General features: G+C 35.7%; 1 protein-coding gene across 3 annotated transcripts in view; it reads left to right on the forward strand.

Moving 5' to 3' along the window:
* The window catches only part of WDR36 (WD repeat domain 36), a 33,727-nt gene extending 13,900 nt beyond the window's left edge, over positions 1–19,827 (forward strand). For 2 of the 3 annotated variants that reach the window (XM_068422821.1, XM_068422819.1), the window contains 14 exons: positions 400–465; positions 1,425–1,508; positions 2,991–3,145; positions 4,301–4,415; positions 5,680–5,845; positions 6,136–6,244; positions 6,993–7,072; positions 10,888–10,995; positions 12,164–12,261; positions 13,770–13,912; positions 14,547–14,663; positions 14,899–14,980; positions 17,274–17,461; positions 19,236–19,827. In XM_068422821.1, the coding sequence (XP_068278922.1) occupies positions 400–465; positions 1,425–1,508; positions 2,991–3,145; positions 4,301–4,415; positions 5,680–5,845; positions 6,136–6,244; positions 6,993–7,072; positions 10,888–10,995; positions 12,164–12,261; positions 13,770–13,912; positions 14,547–14,663; positions 14,899–14,980; positions 17,274–17,461; positions 19,236–19,385 (1,661 nt within the window). In that variant the 3' untranslated portion in view covers positions 19,386–19,827. The remainder of the gene's footprint in view (positions 1–399; positions 466–1,424; positions 1,509–2,990; positions 3,146–4,300; positions 4,416–5,679; positions 5,846–6,135; positions 6,245–6,992; positions 7,073–10,887; positions 10,996–12,163; positions 12,262–13,769; positions 13,913–14,546; positions 14,664–14,898; positions 14,981–17,273; positions 17,462–19,235) is intronic. The other variant, XM_068422820.1, reaches the window with a different exon arrangement.
* The last annotated feature ends 1,496 nt before the right edge of the window (positions 19,828–21,323 follow it).

Consider the following 21,323-nt stretch of genomic DNA (forward strand, 5'->3'; position numbering starts at 1 on the left):
GAAAGCTTTGGAAATATTATGGAGGTATTTGAAGGATATAACAGTTTATTTAAGGTTTTAATCATAGAAAGCTGGGAACAGCTAGATATTGTGGTGGAGAAAGGAGAGGGGACAGAGGAATTGAACATGGAGAAAAGCTCTGTAAAATAGGTGTCACTCTGATCATGTGCAGGGCAAAGTAGTAGGAATGGGAGGTAGGCCATAGAAAATTAGGCTCCATTAGTTCCACTGCTTATAACATATCTGTATTTTTTCTTGGACCAGAATTTCTAGTAAATACTTTATTATAGTGTTTGAGGTATGTTAGTGCTTGTCTTCTGCTTTTCTTGCTCTGATAGCTTATGAGTAAACAGAAAGTTGATGTTTGCCCTTCACTGCTCTCTGCTACTATTTTGTCAGGTCAAGATGGAACATTGCAGTCTTTTTCAACAGTGCATGAAAAGTTCAATAAAAGCTTAGGACGTGGTAAGTATTTCAGTGAAAGTACAAATATTGGTGAAAAAAGCCCTGAAAAGTGTTTATGTAAACAGGAGCTAAAACATTAGGTAGGCCTTATTTTCACTTTAACTGTTGTATGAAAACTACTCACCTCAGTTGTTCCTCAGACTAAGTCCTTCCTGATGTATATAAAGTGTACTCTCAGATTTGTTTGTGCTTAAGAAAAGTAATTTCTGTAGCTTGGCATTGTATGTTATTTCACTGTAGGACACATTTGGCATGATTTATGTATCAAAAATGTATAAAACAGTAGCTGACATTTCAGCATCTGTAAGTACAACTTTTTACCCCATTCCTCTTCTATTCAATTGACTAAATTATTAATTTATAGTTCTTGACTTTAGTTCCTTTGATTTAATGTAGAGTTTAATTTAAAAGCCACATCTTCCACACCATGCCATGGTTAAGGGACACTTTTTTGTACAGTTCAGAGAGCAAGGCTCTGAAAGACTAAAATAATTCTTATTTTTAAATATCTGTAATTATATATTGATATGTATGTATTTAAATAGACTTGAATAGACAGATGTAGATTAATTGATTATATGTATCCTTTGGGCATAAATTTGAAATTCCTGACTCTGGTTGTTGAAAGGGCTGGGTTTTACGTATTGCTTTATATAGTCATGTCTGTGTGACCACGGTTTTAGCTGTGATGGGGGGACCTCTTCCTTAGGATGTCAGCACAAGATCCTGGAACAAACAGGTTGAGTAGTAGTGATCACATGAATTTTGACAGGAGCTCTGTTAATGTTCTTATCTCTTCAAATCCTAGGTAACAGCAGTGCTGTGTTAATATAAGCCAAATTTTTCTAAGTTGAATAGGAACTTTACATTTAGTAAGCAATCCTTTTTAAACCAATATTCTCAGATACTTATTCTCGCATCTAGACATGAGATTGAGACACTTAACTTCTTTTTTGAAGGTTCAATTAACAAAAAGAAATCAAAAAAGAAAGGTCTTAAACTTGATACAATGGCCCTTCCACCAATTACAGTCTTTGCTTCAGGTAAGTAGTCTTTAAGATACATTACAGAGCTCATCATGTCTTCATTTTGTCTTTTAAACCTCAAGACACTACTGTTTTGAAAGCCCATGCTGTATCAAGATGAGATTATTGAGTTTTTGTGCCCCTTCGTGAGCTGTTGACTGACAGTTTAAAATAACATTTTACGTGGTAAACTTCTCTATTGTTTCAAAAAAGAGCATTTTATTTCAAACATCTTTATGTTTTATTGGCTCTTGGCTTGAAAATCTCCAGCACGGGAGCCAGAATCTTCTGGTGTACATATTATTCCACGCTGGAGAACCAGCAATTAGGGGGGATGAAGATCTTTGTCAGCTAAGGAAATCTTGAGTTATAGTGGTTGATTTTGATTTCCCAGTTCCTTTATTTGAGTCAGTTTTCAAAGTAAAATTTCAGTTACTCTGTTCATTTGTAATTCAGTATCCAAATAGTGAACCTAAGTTTTTGTAGCAGAATCGCTTCATCAAAATGTGTTTCTTTAAATTAATGACCTCCTCTTTAGACTTGAAGTCTGTTTTATCTTAAGTGCAGCTGTTCTTTTGTCTTCCAAGAATGGTTGATTGCTTCATATGTTGAAAGGTTCGGATTTACAATTTTGTGTAGCCATTTGACTACATGTGATATTTATATTTGCAGACTTCAGTGATACAGACTATCTGTACATACTTGTTGCAAATATGTGTGCGTGTATATATATATATATATATGCACTTCTAAAATTAATATTAGACCTGCCTGAATGATTTAGGGTAGTAGAACTACCTTAAATGTGTTTGGAGATACAAGAAAACGTCTATTTAAGTACATTTTAATTATATTTTTTTTTTTTTGCTGTATTGTCTTTGTTTGGTGAACTAGTTTATATCCGATTGTTTTATTCTTTGAAGTTCTAGAAATACCTAATTTCAAGCTCTCAATTTTTTTAATGTATGAATTCCAGGGGAAAAAGCAAACTTGCTCATTATTTAGATCCTCACATATCATATTTGACTACAAAGTTTGGATACTGAGCTTTTGAGAAACAATTTTCCTGCAAATGCAGAAGTGTCTTTTGCTATGTGAAGCAGACTTAACTCTTAAGCTCTTCTTTAAGTTGTTAATCTAGTGGCATCTGCTGCTTTAGCAGCTGAAGAGACATTTGAGAGACTCAGGTAGAAATGTGTACAGATTGAGCAGTTTAAACCATTTAAGTTTAAATATGCTTTTCAAACCGCATAGACTCAAATATACAAACATAACATACCAAAAAAATGCTCATGATTTTGTTAGCATTTTAGTTACACTAGCATATACACAGTGGCTTGCCAGGTGTTTTTTCTGAATGGTAGCCTTTTGACTGTCCAACAAGAACACTAAATATGAACTGTTCTGCCTAAAGGTATTTCAAAGTACTCTTATGATACCAGAAGAGCTTATTTGACTTTAGAATGATTGTTTCTAAAAGGAGTACGTGTTACATTGCAGAAGTGGCACATCAGAGTGACTGGGATAGTATTGTTGCCTGCCATCAAGGGTATATAACCTGTACAACCTGGAATTATCAGAAAACATCCATGGGAGCTCATAAACTGAGGCCAGAAGAATTTAGCAAACACAAACCTATTGATATATATGCAACAGTAAGTTTTTTTAGGTTAATGTTTCTTCAGCGTTACAGTATATGCTATTTTGATTTCTATTTGTACAGAAGCAATATTTAAAATGAAAAAGCACTATCTAGACATGTTTTAATTGCTTTGCAGAGTGCTTCCTGCCAGCTCAGTGTGTCCTGCTAGCTGTTTTGTAATGCCTGTGGTCTTAAGAAAAGTGCTGCGTATGCATTTTTTTCCTTAAACATCCAGGTTAAGTGCAGATTTTATTTTCTGATTCAGATAGGTGGTTGATGTTTACTTTTAACCTGTCATAGTGATGTAGATTTGACTATATGCCTGTGATGATAAACTTGCTCTGTGAATGCAAATTGCTGAAGTTACTTTTTTTTGGCTATACAGAAGAATGTATTTCCAAATTGCAGGTGGGATATTCCGTCTAAAATGCTTTACAGCTTGAGCTGGACACAATGGAAGTCAAACACTCAGTGAAAGAGATACAAATGTTTACTGCGGCTTACAAGCTTGCAAGACAAGTAGTTACCATGGCATACTTCCTGTGCTAGGCGTTCATACTACTGCTGTATCTTGTGATTAATTGTTTTTCTGACCTTGTGGTTAGTAGTTAAGTGGTAGACAAGATCCGTTCAGTTGTAAATACCTGGGTTTCTTTTAACTACTAGATTCTTTGGACTGTATCTTTCCAAAGACATCTAGACCATTGTTTCTTTGTTTCTTGCTGTTTAAACTCTGTGTGAATTTACTCTGGTTTGGGGTGCCATTAGCAATACGGGCATTGAAAGAGGCATGCAGTTGGCATGCTTGGAGTTTATTTTAGGTGTTGAATTCGAGGATGTCTTGCTTATATAGGTTAGTCATTTAGGTTACAGTGCTGACATTAGATATGACTTCTGATGGATGTCATTAAGTCAGTATTTCATTATCCTTCATAAGCATGCAGTGCCATATTTATTACTTGTTGACTATTTGCTTATTTTAGAGCTCTGCTTTCTGCTTTTTGAAATGTAATCTGTTGTTCATGGTGTGCAGTTTTCCTTGAAGAAGTCTAATAAATACATATTAGTATTTTATATTCCTGATATATCTTCTAACAACTTTGCTAATTAGATATACACTTAAAGAATTGTTTTCATAGGTGTTGGGTTTTTTTTCCCCCCTTGAAAGGTAGTTGACATTACCTCATGTGGGAACTTTGCTGTAATTGGGCTGTCAACTGGACAGGTAGATGTGTATAACATGCAGTCTGGCATTCACAGAGGGTGTTACGGCAAAGATAGAGGTAAGAATTGCTACACTTCTAAAATACTGACTCTTAACAGCGATGACCTGGTATTCTGTCATCTAGGAAATTTAACACAGCTTCTGAGTTGAATTTGGGAATCTTTTCAGTTTCTCTACCCTGCACTGTCCTATCTTGCACTGGTATCAGAAGTAATTCGAAGCCTACTCTGAAGAACAGGATCCCACTAATTTTAACAGCTCTGGTGTTAGCATGTGTTTCGTTTTAATTAACACAAAATCGGCAGTTACCAAAATGGTTAGCACTAAAATGAGATGACCTCAGCTCTTTTTGAGATAATCACATTTCCAGTATTTGGCTTCTAGTTATAGGGTTTATCTGAGATAAATTTTCCCATCTGTTTTATGCTCCCTGCTTAAAAATGAAAGAGTACTTTACATACATGAGAAGTTGTAATCCTAAGCAAGTCCAGTTCTTTGCATATGCTATTATTTTAAATTATCCAGCTGCAAACTTAGGAGTTAATGTGACAGTGTTCAGAGTTTTCCTTTTAATGGTTGTGTATATATATATATTTAATGTCATGTATTCTCATGTATGTTTGCTGTTGCTTTCTAAGTCTGCAATTTATAATAGGGCCCTTGTGATCTGTTTTTTTTTTTCGTTGTAGAAACAAGGAAAGAGTCCTGATGAACCCTTAAACCTTACTGTGTTTCTAAAAGCCACCTAGCGTAGCAAACATGAAGCAGTCTCCTAATAGCATCATTGCTTGATAGCAGGATGAATTTTATAAGTTTGGTTACTGGCCAGTAGCCCTAGGCATAGACTGAGAAATAAAATTGGTCCAAAACCAGAGGAGCTATGCCTTATCTTTACACTGCAGTGTAAAGTAGCCTAGGAAAACGCCCAGACTGTGCCAGAATTCAAGCTGTAAATTTTGCCTGGAGCGGTTGCGCCCCCTGGAGGCATTACATAAGTGATTCAAAAAGTCCCTCAGAACTCACAGTCAAAAAAAGCCCCCCAAACTGAAAGCAGAAATAAAAGCTAATACTCAGCTTCAATATCTCACAACTTTTGTAATGTATTCTAGGTGCTTACTGGAAAGCAGTTTGGTTTCTGTACTGATAAAGAAACTTCTAATATTTGAGCAGTCTTGTTGGGTGGCTTTAGAATTGTTTGTCATATGCTTACTGCTCATTTAGTGTAATTTGGTGAAGACATACAGAATAGTGTTTGGCGTTCTGCTGATTTCTATGCTGTGTTTAAATTCTGAAATACAACTTTCTTTTCCCTTGATTTGCAGCACATGAGGGGGCCGTTAGGGGGGTAGCAGTGGATGGATTAAACCAGCTCATAATCACAGCTGGTAGTGAAGGATTAATTAAATTTTGGAAATTCAAAACTAAAGATCTAGTTTATTCCACTGAGCTTTCTTCTTCTCCAAGTGCAATTCTGCTTCACAGAGACAGGTAAGAAACTGAAGCTATTTCATGTGCATATTGTTTTACTGTAAGTACATAAGTCTAGGATGGCAACCAAATATTCTAATAAAGTTTAAATTTCTGATGCTTTGAAATTCCAACTGACTACTAGTTGACAAAACAAAATGACTACAAGACATTTCATTAGACTGAAGGAATGTAATACTGTTTACCTGAGATTATCTCAGGGTAAAAGATTTTTGGAGCAATGTTAGGATGTTGTTTTTATTTTTTGTCTCTGAGTATTCACTATCATATGTGTTAATGATTCTTGGCAGTGGTATTCTGGGAATTGCCTTTGATGACTTCAGTATTAGTGTTTTGGATATAGAAACGAGGAAGATTGTCAGAACGTTCTCAGGACACCATGGACGGATTAATGACATGGTAATTGTTAACTCATTTTCTGTAACATGTGACATACACAAATACCTAATTTGTTTTAAAGATGGAGGATTTCTCTGCGTATATTAAGTCACAAAGTATTATGTTCAGCTGTGAATAGTAAAGTTGTAGTTCAGCTCTACAGCAGTTTGGCTGTGTTAGTTTTCAAGTTAAAATGTATAGTGTTCAAATGGCCATGTATTTTTAGTGTGCTTTGGGATTTTACTGTAACTTCGCAACAAGCTAATTTTGGGTTTAACAAAATAAAATTGTGCAACAGTCTTAACTGTACATATAGAAAAGATGAGCCAGGTGAATAAAAGGTGTAAACAGATCTGAGATTGTGCAACGCACTGGTAATTACTTATTTTACATCTTGTGTAACAGTGCTTCGTAGTGTTCATTGAAATAGTTTTCAGCTTCTGATTTAGTTCTAAGTGCTAGTAAGTAAGTATTTATTTGATTTCTTCAGTTTTATGCTCAGTGGTGTTCATCATTAATGTAAAAGTGAGGACCAAAGTGCTTTTACTAACAGCCAGGTGTATCCTGTGTCATATGTTCAAACCTGTTCTGAAATAGCTTCAATTTTTGTCCTTTTCTTGCTTTCAATAAGGTGGTATCAGTTTTGTTTTATGGCCAGACCATTTCATCCTGGTGTTAGGGAGCAATCTAATCTTGAACTGTGTAAAACAGGACCTCCTGTAGGGACTGACTTGTCAGCTGAGCCATTAAATTGACTATTTTATTTTAGACTTTCAGTCCTGATGGTCGTTGGCTAATAACTTCATCAATGGACTGTACCATTAAGACCTGGGACCTTCCTTCTGGATGGTGAGTTAGTTTAAAAATGTATAGCAGAAATTTATTATAATCCCCTTTCTGTCTGTTAAGTGGCAAAAAGCCTCTGGCTTGATTATCTGTCACCAGCCTATACTATGTGGTATTCAAAGCTGTACACGGTGTAACAACTTAGTACACACTACTTTAGTTGTGTGTGATGCTGGCAATATGTGCCTTGTTCTGGGTATACAGAATAACAATGTCCTGAAGATCTAATGGTGAAACCTGGAGTTTTCATGTAGTGTGAATTGAGTGTGAATTTGTTCTTTGTCTGAAAGCAGCATTATAATCTAAATGGCAAGAGATTGCTTAAGGTGAATTGCTTTATGATATGCTGAAGTATTCATAGAATCATAGAATGTTTTGAGTTAGAAGTGACCTACAAAGATCTAGTCCAACGTCCCTGCCATGGGCAGGGACATCTGTCACTAGACCAGGTTGCTCAAAGCCCTGTCCAGCCTGACCTTGAACACTTCCAGTGATGGACCATCCACAGCTTCTCTGGGCAAACTGTTCCAGGGTCTCACCACCCTTATGGTAAAAAATTTCTTCTATATCCAATCTAAACCTACCCCATTTCAGTTCAGAACCATTGCCCCTTGTCCTGTTGCTACAGGCCCTATTAAAAAGTCTCTCTGTCTTTCTTATAAGCCCCCTTTAAGTATTGAAAGGCCACAAGAAGGTCTTCCCAGAGCCTTCTGTTCTCCAGGGCAGAGCACCCCAGCTCTCTCAGCCTTCCTTCATAGGAGACATGTGCCAGCCCTCTGATCGTTTTCCTGGACTTCCTCTGATTTCATGTCTATCTTGTGCTGGGGACCCCAGAGCTGGATGCAATACTCCAGTTGGTTTTATAAATAGAAGCCTGTTCCCACTTACATTCATTTTAGCAACACAATAAGGCTTTACTTCAGTTGTATTTTTCATTTGTGCATGCTTGCAACTGCCAAAAATACTCTTTTTATTATCCACTGTGAGTAGTCTTCTCCAGGAATGAAATTTGGCCAAGAATTACACAAGTACACATAAGAAGTTTGGGAGCCCAGAAAAAACAGGCTGAAAAGTAACTTGTGAGTTCTTCCAGTGCATTCTTTTAGCAGCACATGAGGTAGATTTTTAGTAATTTAAACTAGTGCTACACAGTGTGCAGCTCTGGTCATAGCTGGGACTGAATGGTTTCATTTGGGTTGATTACTTTGTTAATGTGGTTTGGTAAATAATTCTGTATAATGTAAAAGTTTCATTCTACTATGAAAAGTGTGTTGAATCTCAACAAACAATTGACCTATTCTTACATGATGAATGGCAGTAGTTTAAAATGGGACAGGCTGGACAGGAACTGTCTTCTTTCCAGTATAAATGGAAATCAATGCTCTGGACTTTCTAACCCTCTTTCCCTTCCAAAATGATATGCATACAAAAAATTGCAGCATTTATTATAAAACTTCAGAAATGTTACCTGTATCTTTCATTTCTTTAATAACATAACACTTTGCAGTAAGAATCCATTCATACTGTTTTTTAAAAGTAATCTAATTGTAGTTCTTGTTTGCATGTAACACATAAGTGAATATTTTGTCTCTTCTCTCAAATCTGCAAGAAATTCTGGTCAAGCTGAAATCTAGTCAGGTTCACAACAAACACTGTTTTTGAAAGTAATTAGGTTAAAGTGGTCTTCCAGAATTTAAAGGAAAGGTTTTCCCTTAACTATAAGCAGTGAAGTGTATTGAAGAGGAAGAACAGCTTTTAATAAAAAGCCAGATGCTTGATTTATTTCTACTGTGGTATATTTGCTCATAAATAGAGTAACTGAATTATAAACTGTGTGTTCTAAAGACTCAGCTTTGATATTGTCCTTATAAAAGAATGGAAAATATGTTTTTAGATGACTAAGTGATAAGTTACAAAAAAATACCAGCTGACTTTAATAGATGTCATACCATTTACTTATTGAACATCTGTTTTTACTTGGGAATGCTGCTTAACTGTCCTTACATAATGTAAGTATTCCTGGTGCATGTTTTTTATTTAAAGGTTTTTGAGAATTGGGAAAAAAATTACTGATTTGAGTAGAGAAAGTTACAGGCTGGAACCTTGGCATTATGTAAAGTTTTCTTTCTGCAGTGCAGCTTGCATAGACAAATTAGGGAATCAAGGGTACAAGCTGACTGTTTACAGTTTGGACGGAGTACTTGAGGCAGAATGGTATAAGAAACATGTTGATATTGTGAGTTCATTATACTTTCCATTACCTCACTTTTGCAGTTAGGTAGGAAGTGTAAAGGTAAATGCCTTAAGCCCCCAGGCAGGATTAATTTAGCAATTATTGTACGTTTTGTGTAAAAAAAATTACAAGCATGTCTCTCATTGTCCTATAGGGGATTGAGTCCCCTCCCCTGTCCAAATCCGTAATTTTAATCATGATTTAAATTCAGTAAGTAGAAAAATGTGATTTAATGTTACCTTTGTTTTGCAGTTATTCCTTACAGTTGCTTTATTGAACAATATTTCTCAGTTACTGATAAAGATTGTGGTAAAAGGATGGCTTTGAAACTAAACCCAGTATTTGTGGTAAATTTTTTAGCCATTATGCACTGTGTGCAAAATGTGTCAGTGTAACTGATACATGTTCTGGCATTTTTTGGTTTAGTTTTAGTATATTTTATGTTGAAAGCGATGAATGACCTAGCTCTTACCTGATTACTTTTTACTTGTAACATGTAACTAACAGCATGCAGAAGGAATAAAACATTTCATTCAGGGGAAAAAAAAAGGCTTTTATTTTTAACATGGTTTGTCAAACCATCACAGGAGTGCTGAGTACCTAAGAAAATACATGCCCACAAGATTTTACGTTTTAACCTGTTTTGTTACATCAGTATTTTTTCTATGGTTAGTGAACAGGCCAGCCTTGTAGAACTAGCTGCTCTCATCACTTCTCACTTTGCTTTTGATTTTGGTCTGTAAACAAGAGCAAAGTATTCAAGCTCTCCATTTGTTTTGTTTTTTTTTTTTATTTCTCTCAGTGAACTAGTTGTCAAACTCAACTGCTTCTTACAATTTGAAGTAACTGAAATTTATACCTCAACAAGTGACAAGCTGTGCTATGAACCCACGCTTGTGTGGAAGTCTGCTAGAGTGTGCATTGTCCAGGACTCAAAAGTGGTTTATTATTAAAATAGTCACATACTACAGAATATTTTAACTTTCTTTTTACATGGTATTGTTTTCATTTTCTGCAATAGTGAAAGGAATGATTAAGGAATGGTGTATCAGGCTGAAGATATGGTAATGTCAAAACAAACTGTTACTGATAATAAAGTTTTGCAGTCTACAGTTCATTTTTCACTTAGGAACGTTAGATCCTAGTGTTAACCAGGTGTATATGAAGTATCTTGAGAGAGGGAATTGACAATTAACAGCAGACTGTTAAAAGATGAAGTCAGAGTGGCATGGGGCTGATTGGAAGAATGAACTTTATGGCCACTAAAAAGCTTAGTATTAGGCATAAGGAGTCAAATGTGGACAGATGGTTCATCATATTTTCCACAGAATGTGGATGTGTAAGGAGGTAGCATAAATGCACCAGCTTTAGCTGATTTTAGAGAATTTTACAGAGGCGAGTGGCTTGTTGCACAGTACCATTCATTTGCTAAGTTTATATGTCATATTTGAATACTTATAATACACTAGTTTGTATACATACTTTGAGTGTCTGCTTGCATTCAGTTGTATTTGTGCTGTAATTCAGATATGCATAGATAAACAAGTTCATCTTAGAATTTCTCTATTGTGTTTTTTCTCCTTAGCCTCATAGATTGTTTTTTGGTAGACTCCGCAGCTGTGAGCCTTACTATGTCTCCTACAGGAGATTTTCTAGCTTCAACACATGTGGATGATCTTGGAATTTATTTGTGGTGAGTATATAATATATCTGTTCCTACACAGCATTTTAGATGGGGAAGAATTCTTTTAATCACCTTTATCGCAAGTAGAGAATTGTTCTGCAAAGTATCGTCTCCAGGGTTTTGTCTTCCCTGTTTCTAATTAAGACAGGTATTTTGTATTGTTGTGATTCGTAAATCTTGAAATCTCTTGAAGTTAAGATATTTATTCTGATAATTAAATGATCTCATTTTTCTAAATGTTTCTTTCTTACTTTAAAGAATTCCTGTTATGCCATTCCAAAGTTTTTCTTTGACTCTACTGGTTTTTTTTACCACTTTTGGAATGTCAGTGCTCATACAGTGTTACTTTCCGAAGGCTGTTTTTTCTTGTTCTGGTATACAATGTTGTCTGAGACTTCTGAGTAGAATTTGAAAGTTGCGTTTTTTTCTGTTTATTCGTGATAGATCAGCACAGACGTAAAATGTGTTTTAGTTCAATTTCCTTCTCATACAGTTTTAAAGCAAATGACTGGTTAGGTCCAGTTATGAAGTAACACACCTTTTAAGTGGTTTGGGTTTTTTTTTCCTTTTGATAGATAGATCTTTCAGGTTACATTTGTTGCCTGTAGTTTTGCTTGGAGGGTGTTCAATTGTTGTACCTTTCCATGCTTAAGTAAAAGTGCTTCATTGTGAATAATGACAGATGTATAAACCTGGCCCTGATTTATATTGACAGAAGAAAATAATTTGCCAGAATGACTTGTGTGCATGCTCCAAACCTCAAGAAAATTTGCTAAAAGTACTACTGTAATTCTGTGAAAGCAGGATGAATCATTTATAGTTGTGTAATGTGTTGTACATATTAAGTACAAAAGAAGCTTTTTAGACAGGCAATTTTGCAATTTCAAGTAAAGACAGTAACTGGCAATGATTGAAGTAATCATGGTTCATAATGCCATATGTATTAAACGTTTTTGGCGATAATACTTGAGCAAAACTTTTATGTTTCAGACTTTCAGATGATGTATATCGTAGTGTTTCATTTCTTGTTTATCCGGTAGATGAGGAAAACTAATCTTGAATAGAACCTGGTGAATTGCCATAGTGCAGTAGTTTTAGACTGCAGTAAAAATTATATCTAAAATACTTGTGCCCATTCACCTGAAAATTGTTTTTTAATGCCTGTCTTATTTTTCAGGTCAAACCGTTCTCTGTATTCACTCGTCTCTTTACGGCCCCTTCCAGCAGATTATGAACCTTCTATGGTGACACGCCCTAGCACCTGCCCTGTGCAAGGTAGTCTTCAGATGAAAGAGTATTTTATTTTCAGTTTGGTATTGTATTTCAAATAGAAGATGGCTTGTTTCCTCAGTGAAGATTCATTGTGTCTTAGCATTCTTTCTCTGAACTGTTCCTATTGCTTCTACCATTTTTGGCATACTTACTCATACGCTGATATTAGTTACTAAAACCTAGTCATGTCTCTATATTCAGACATAAAGAATTACATTGTGATGGTCTCCACATCTTCAAGGAGATTTTGTAGATAATAAAAACATCTGTGCTATTTGCTGGCTTTAATCCCAGACTTGTGTAAATACCTTCCGTTTTGACATCTGAGAGGCCAGTTTGAAATTAACGTTACTGTTTGGCAGTGGGAAGGAGATTGTTCTTTGTTCCACTTCCCTCCAACTTTTTTGTCTGACTGTATGCTGTGGTAGTTTCACTGCTGTATATTGTCTTGTTGGCAAGAGAATTGGGTTCAGCTGGCTGGCCATGTACCTGTGTTAGATTCCTAGTGAAAGAAAGGCCTAAATTGCATTTTTGATGCATTTAATAGAAATGGTTGTGCTTCTGAAGGCCTCTAGATGGAGATCTTGTCTGCCCAAGTTTAGCAGCGCCTACATTTAGATCTCCTTCTGGAGGAGAAATGCACCTAGCTATTGACAGCATAAAAGAGTGAGGAACATACTTGATGATGACTGCTTTATTAAGCACATACTTTTTTAGATACTTAATTTAGGGACACAGGATTTCATCCTAAAACTATTAATGTTTTAATCCTATAAACTGACTCTGGCTGAACGTTTTCGTTCACTTTCTGTCTTCAGCAAATGTAAAGTTCCTGTTTAGATGCTTAGAGCTTTTAATGATTTAATTTCTTTGTTGTTTTAGGCTTTTCTGTCACGTTCATGGTTTCAGCCATGTAGTGTTTTGCAAAAAGGAAAGGAAGGTAGAGGTGTTTGGTCAAGACCACATAGGAAGTCTAGAGAAAACCTAATGGCAGACTGCATGTCTTTTGTTGTGTGATGTTGTGCTTTAATGTTGAGATTTTCTTCATTTTTGTATGCCACTCCAGTCACACCTATGAACAGGTTGTGAATATTGTGCGTATTTAAATGCAAAGATTTTACAGATTTGTAACTCAGAACTAAAATTGCTATGTATATATTTTAAAACAGTTAACAAAATTTAAAAAGTAATCCATTGTTCTTCCTTAAGGACATCTATGAATTGCTTTTATATAATTTCAGCCCAAGCGGATAAATCTTGTTAGTCTTTAAAATCTTGTTTATCCAATTCTGCATTTTAGCTATAATTGTTTGCAATTTAAATTTAATATTTCATGGAGTTAGTAAAGATTGCTTCTGTAGCTTTTCAGCTATATGTTATGCTAGCACCCATATATATAGCTGTTATGCATGCGTTTTTCAAAAATTGCAAAAGACAATGATGTTGTTTTGATTTAAAAAATAAATAAATGTGAAGTATATATGTTCATAAAATATATCTGTTCTTGAAAGATGTGGACGTGGCAGGAGATGAAGAAACATGTGATGAAATGATGGAATATGTCTCACCTGAGCAATTGGGAGAGCAACTGGTGACCCTTTCCTCATTACCAGAATCAAGGTGGAAAAATCTCCTCAGTCTTGATGTTATCAAGGTAATGGTATTAGGCACACCATTGCTTATGAACTGTAGTATTTGGATTGTATTTTTTAAGAGGAAGGTAGAATAAGGGCTATTTCTCCTGTAATGTAAAACAGACAGTTGGCTTAACCATTCTCTGGGATGCTCAAGAAATCTTGAGAAATAGGAGCTGTTCCATAACTTTTGCCATTACTGTTTCTGCAACGTGCAAAATAGCTGTCTGAAGGCAGGTGTTTCCATGTCAATGCAGCTAGTAAGCGCCTGTAAAGCTATTCTAGGTTATGCCTCCAAATCACTGTCAGGCATTCCCATAACTGGAAAAAGAGGGATTGCGCAAAAACCAGCAGTATATGTGGGCCAGATATATCTGCCCTTGTTCTATGAGCTGCATTTACCTATTCACAAAATCTGATGCCACTTTTCAGGTATTTTTCAAGATTTTGCAGTAGAAGACTATATGGTGATTTTCACAATTTCTTGGATTTGTGAGAGAGGCTGTTTTTCCTCTAAATAGTATCTTCATATTTAGTGGTAAAACATTTTACCTTATATTTACTTTTCAGTTAGTCCTTACAGTTTTCAGACAAAGAAAATTCCCACATATTCTTACGATGATGATGATTTTAATTCAAATATCTCATTAACAGAAAAAAAATAAACCAAGAGAGCCACCAAAAGTTCCCAAGTCAGCCCCTTTCTTCATCCCAACAGTTCCTGGTCTTATACCCCGATACCTTGCTCCAGAGGAAGAAAATGATACACAGGTAAAAATAAGAGTCAATATAGTAGCGCTTATGTAGTGTATTTTAAAAGAAAATCTTAAATGCTTTTTAGTGCTGAGCGAAATCTTGCTAAAGACTTTGAAGTACCAGTTTTAATGTGTTTACATTAATGCTTTCTTAAAGTTTTTTATTCTGTCACTAGGAAAAGAATCTAATGGAGATGTAAAAATATGTTTACATATTTATGTACACTCTCTTATAAACTTTCCTGGTCTAGTCAAAGGTAGTAAACCTCGGAGTACTGGCACAGAAATCTGATTTCTACATTCATCTTGAAGAAGCCCTGAGCACTAATGAATGTGAGTTAACAAGACATTTCACTAAAAATGTAGATGCTAATAGTATTTTGATATAAGTTCAATTTCTAATGCCAGAATTGCACATGTACGAGAAAAAAAATATGCGTAGTACAGTAGCAAAGGCAAAGAGAATGACCTGTTATATAAAGCTGACTAATACATAGATAGCCAGTCTAGATCAAAGATCCGTTGGTACTCCAGCTTGCCTGCAGCATGGAGCCCAGTTCTGGCTAAAACCCATATAAAGAAAGAAGGTAATGTTCCTAAGATTGATAGACTTTTTTGGAGATAGTGATGGTCTCACCCAGAAAAAGGGCTATATATTATTTGTAGGGTAAGAAAGGAAGGGAATGATTTCATAAGGAATAGTCTGGTGATTCACTGAAGCATGAAAAACGTAATTTGCCTAGCAAGTTCTGTTTTCAAGGGCTATTTCACTAAACAGTCAGCAAACTTAGAGCTTTAATTGATTGCTTTATAATTTAAAGCTTAAGAAGAAATAATTGATTTAAAAATAAGCCGTTGGACTTATTTCAGCATTCAATTCATTCTGAAATTCAGTCACTTAAATTGGCTGTGGAATGTACCTGCTGTTTTCCCTGTTTAACTTGTACTGCTACAGAATCATTGAAATTTAGATTTTTGGAAATGATCGCTAATATAGCTGACTTGGAAATGTAAATGGACAGTCATTGGTAGGTTGTTCACAAGGCAGTTCTGCTGGGAATTTTTCTACCCCTTCATTAAACTGTTTTGAGATGACCAGCTTACTCAACTGTGCTTAAAACATTTTGTGTGCAGAACTTTATTATCTATCACAAGCAAGGTGTATTTTTAGTTTTTCAATTGATAGTATTCTATTAAGCTGCTTCAGAGGTGCTCAGAGAAGACTGAAATATCAGGTGAATATTTAAAGACCTAAACAGGCATCTAGAGGCTGGCTGTACCAGGGAGCAAGTGCACTCCATGCTGCATTGCAGTAGTGGTCCCATGGGCCTCCCTCAGGCCACCTCTCTGCTGTAAAGCAGGTGTGCTCCAGGTCTGTGCTGTAATCCCAGTCCAGAGGGCCTGTTGATCCTGACTCAGGAAGCTGCTGGTGTGTAACATGGCTCTGTGCTTGCTAGTTTACAAGCATCTCTTCTAAAGGTGACTAGGCTATGCAAATAAATAGTAGTATACTAGAAGCCATCCTGGCTTACTGTTGGGATGGAGACAGGGTTTCGTACCTCAGATCAGGACTGTGGAACATAGATTGAGCTGGGCATCTTTTCCATATTGTGTGCGTACCAGCTTCATAGTATGTTCCATGCTTGTTTTTTTAATAGCACAGCACAAAAATGAGTTAATGCATGTTTGGTACGTACTGTTGATATCACAGTTACACTTAAAACTAGCTAATGATTTTCATAGGAATCAAACACAGATGGAAACAGATTTATACCACCTAAGGAATATTATCCAGTGCGTGATACTGTTAGTTACCATGATATAAGAGTATCCGAAGTTGCTCTTCTTAGAAAAAGGAGTATTAATTAGAAGACATTTTAAAAAATATTTTTACTAACAGCTGTATTTGCAACTGTATATATTTTTATTTCTGCATTTTTAAAGCAAATAGATGGAATTCTCAAAGGTAGGATTGTAGAAATCCTGAGGAAGAACAATTATGAAGAGGAGGAAGGAGTTTGTAAATTGCATCTATTTCTACCAGGGAAAAGATTTCCCCCACCCCACCACCCCCCAGGTCCCACGAAAAGTAGAAGGAATTCACTTAACAAAAGTAATAATTACCTTAGAGGCACCAGATGATCCTTGATTTAGCTTAATGTCAGTAAGAGTAAACACTGTAAAGATTCCTACTAAAAGTAGTACCCTCTGTCTTCTAGGATATATTTTCAATAACAGCTTAAAGTCCCAAGTATATACATTCTTTTTGCCAAGAGATGTAAAATGACAGTGTTATGTGGTTAATAAGAAATTTTCTTTAGCTTAAAAGACAGAAATGGGAAAAAAGTGATACAAATACAAAGATGTTACGTGTATTTTTCAAGGTGAACCTACAAATAAAATGCAACTGTCTTATTAGAGATGAACTTCTCTGTAGTATGTGATGGGACAGTAAACTATAGGCAAGATGGCATTTTGTGGAAAAAAAAAAGTAAGGAAACAGTAGAAACTTGAAACATACTGTCACTGCTTAAGAATTTTGGAATAAACCTGTCCACGTGAAGGATTTGTAAGATTGATTTCTGCAAATGTTCCTGATACTGTATTCCTTAATGCTTTAACACAGATGCAGCTCCACTTAACTTACTGAAAAGCTTGGGACCATCCAATATTGAGATAGAACTAAGGGGTTTGGCCCCTGAAGGTGGTGGCTCAATGGAGGTGATGCTGAGCTTTTTGAGAATGATTGGGATGATGCTGAACAAGAAGTACAACTTCGAGCTTGCTCAGGCATACCTTGCGCTATTTTTAAAGGTAACAATTTTCTTAATAAAATTTTATGTTAGTCTTGTTTAAAATGATAGTTGTCTAGTAAAACGATGTAAATTGCTGGAAAGAATTATCTTAAGTGATTTTTTAAAATGACTAACTGAATCTATTCGATAATTTGACAACTCGGTCAAAAAGAACTTGCAAAAAACAGATATCGTGAAGATGACCATGCTAGACAGGTTTTATTCTAGTATTCATTACTTAGAATTGTTTTTATTTTTTGTAACATACCTAACTTCTTAATGGTTGTTCCTTGCTAAGCTAAGATATGCTACGTCTTAAGTAAGAAAAGAATTAAATGCACAATGTTTGGGGAAGTAAAATAAGCATTTTGTTCGACTTACCACTAGACATTGCAAGCATGACTTTTACTTTCCATGTCAGTGGAGTGCCTTTCTTCTGTTACTTGTTAAGCATCATAGAGCTAATGAAATTATTCCTAGGTGTGTGTAAGTTAGAAAGTTATTGTGATAAAGTACAGTAGCAGTTACTCTTAGAGAGAAAGTGGTTCTGCAGAATATTGAAACCCTTCTGAGGTACAAATGCTTACCTTGTCAAGATACTCTGATTTATGAAACTGTGGGAAAGCAATTAATTACAGTTTACTAGGAGAAAGTTGTTATAAACATTCTGACACATGTAATACTGTCAATTTAACTGAATGTTTCTTGATAGCAGTATTGCAGGGATTGGTTTTAAAGATAGAGTGTAATGCTGGACAAATATGACTTGCTCTTTTCCTATTGTTGGGGTTAAATAGAACACATGGAGCAGCTTCCACAAGAACAAGTAGTGCAGATGAATAGGAGTAGATCTGTAGAGTGAAACAGTTAGGGTTGAGGTCTTGATATTTGTTCACCAGTGGCTTTTTATCATGTCTGTTTATTATTGGTCTGGTTTTTATTAGTATGGTCCCATGGAGTGGATATGATTAATAGTTGCAATATTAGATGTTAGAATTCGTCTTTCTGTTTAGTTTCATACAAAAGAAATTTAGCTCTTGCAGGGTACATTAGGGACAGTTAGGTAGTTTGCCTCAGAAACGTACTCCAGATCTGAGCTACAGTAGAATAATATTAACTCACCCTGTGACACATGAACACCAATATCTTTTGTTGTAGGTTCCAAATAAAAATGCTGAGCTTAGCAAGACTCCTAGATTTAAGTTGTAGCCAGGAAAATAACTACTCCATCCATTAATTGCTAATTATGTATTGCTTATCTACAATATTGAGAGGTTTCTTTTCTTCATGCTGTACCAAGGTTACTGTTTATTACGTAGAGAGATATCATCTCCCTCTATCAGTACGGAGTGTGCTGGCATCATTCTTCTTACTTTATGCAACATGGATAATTAAAATAATAATCCTGATTGACCTCAGGGCATCTATTTAGCCTCTCTAGCCTAAAGAGGAATTTGTGATGCAGGTTGGAAAGAGGAGCAGGTTACCCTCTGGAGAAGTGTGTGATTAGGATAGATCAGCAGCAGTGGCAGAAGAAGATCTAGTAAAGCAATAACTAATTAAGACATTTTGCTACCTTATCTCATCTAATACATATTTGGGAGTAAAATGGCTCGTAAAAGACTAGCAAAAGGGAGGCGGCATTAAATGGAGGGAATTAATTGAAGGGAAAGAGTCCTTCCCTTATTTGGGACGTTCCTGAAAGCAAAGTATTGGAATTGAATGAGGAAACTGATCTTTAAATTTTTTTATTATCTGTATTCGTTTCACTAACTGCTTGCTTTCATTTTCAGTTACATCTTAAGATTCTCTCATCAGAGCCAAACCTATTGGAAGAAGTATCCAGATTGTCAACGCAGCTGGAGGAAACTTGGATTCATTTGCGGACGCTCTTCAGTCAGAGTCTGTGTGTGTTAACATATATGAAAAGTGCCTTGCTGTAAAATACTTAAGGGTTTTGTTTGCATAAAATTCCCCTCAGAAAAATAGTACAATTTATAACCAAAAATACTGAATTCCAAGAATTGTACTGGGACTTCTGATGCTGTATTTTATACATATGACAAAGTATTTTAGAACATGCATAACTGAGTATTTTCATTCACTTCAGTCAGAGCAAAAATTAATACGTGCAGCTTAAATATTCATGTATTGTATTAGTTTGTGCTGTCAATGAACAAACAGTTGGATGGCTATAGGTAATGTAACTAGTTACCTTATGCTTTCATGACCAAAAATGTAAATCAGAATGAAGAAATTACTTGGAAAAAAAAAAAAAAAAAAGTGGGAATGTAATTTTTGTGCAAGAGACCAAAACCTATATTGTGCTTAATAAACAATTATTGTTGATGCAAAAATAAAACAAAAAGCCTGAATTATTAACAATTTATTAACATTCATTTAAAGTTTGTAAAAATCAGTCTTCCTTTCATTTTGGCAAGCTGTGTTCACTGTTTTGCCTCAGACACCTATTTCTGAAAGCAAACATTTTATCTCCACTACAAATGATGGAACTTGAAAAAAACCCAAAACTAACCCAAAAAAACCCACCCATTTTTTATAGTCAGGTTTCTTGCCCTAATTTTGGAGGCTAAATTTCTTACCAAAATTAGGATTCTTTTCTTAAGGAGCTAAAGATTACCAGAATAAAAGCTTTGAGTTCTGGGGAATTTTTGATTGAATCAGATGTTGTTTTTCTGAATTGATATTTAGGTTTCAAATAATAAGGTTTGGGAACTCATGAATGGGGTTATCTTAAACTTTGCTGTTTGAGGGTACTACCTCACAGCAGAAGAGTCTCCTGAACAAGACCTTTGCTGTATTTCACATGCTACAGCTACAGACACAGGCTAACAGAGTAACTAATACAGATGCATGCAGTTTTGATGAGAAAACTTCAAAGATGGGTTCATTGCATTTGGCATAAGACTGAAATGATAGTGTGGTTTTGTTTTTCTATATATGTGATTTTTTTTTTAATGCTGTCACATTATGAAACTCTTTTTAGTCATGTATCCTGGAACAAATTATCTGTAAACATGTACATGCAGTTTAAGAGTACAGAATACTGCCTGAAACAAGTGACAGTTCCACACGTATCATGAGGTCAGCACCATTTTGGCTGCTCAAATTTGCAAGAAAAGTCATCAGGGTTATCAAAGGAGTGCAGAGGTGATGGGAAGTCAGCTTTTACATCTTCTCTGTGGTGTTGTGGCTCTTCTTTATCCATAACTTTGACTGATGTTAAAGCTTGAAGAGAACAGAGAAATATTACGGAAGTTTGCAGACTGTAGCATTCTAGCCCGTTAGGACTGAGAATGTGGAGTCCATGGGAATGATGTACACCTGAGGTTCTTTTATGAAGTTTACTACTGACCTTAGTGCCATAGAATGGTTAGCTTCTGGTGATATGGTTCTCAAGAGCCCATTACTCCCAGTTTCTTGAAGGGATCTGAAACAGTCCCAAATCCCTCAAATGTCAATGTAATACATAATAAACCTCTGAGCTTACGGGTGTTACTGTGACTAATTTAGAGGATCTTAAAGAATAATTTTTTGAACGAGGACATTAGAGTATTAAAAGATTAGTAAGTCAGTAGTTGTGGACCTGCCTCAGAAGAAGAATGAACAGTGGATAAAAAACTTTCATCTTGGATCAGAGCAAAGGTCTGTCAAGCCTGATGTCTATCTCTAGCTGGAGCAAGGAATAGATTCAAAGGGTCTAGCAAATGGGTCATGTATAAAGTGATCCTTTCTCAAGCACATCACACCAGCTTTCAGCAGACAGCTATTCAGATAACTTCATGACGCAGCTGTATTCTAACGGTTGTGTCTAATGTTCCCGACAGACCTGTTTGTTCTCTGTGAGTTCATCTAATCTC

This window comes from Nyctibius grandis, chromosome Z (genome assembly GCF_013368605.1).
Source record: "Nyctibius grandis isolate bNycGra1 chromosome Z, bNycGra1.pri, whole genome shotgun sequence".
Classification (NCBI taxonomy): domain Eukaryota; kingdom Metazoa; phylum Chordata; class Aves; order Nyctibiiformes; family Nyctibiidae; genus Nyctibius; species Nyctibius grandis.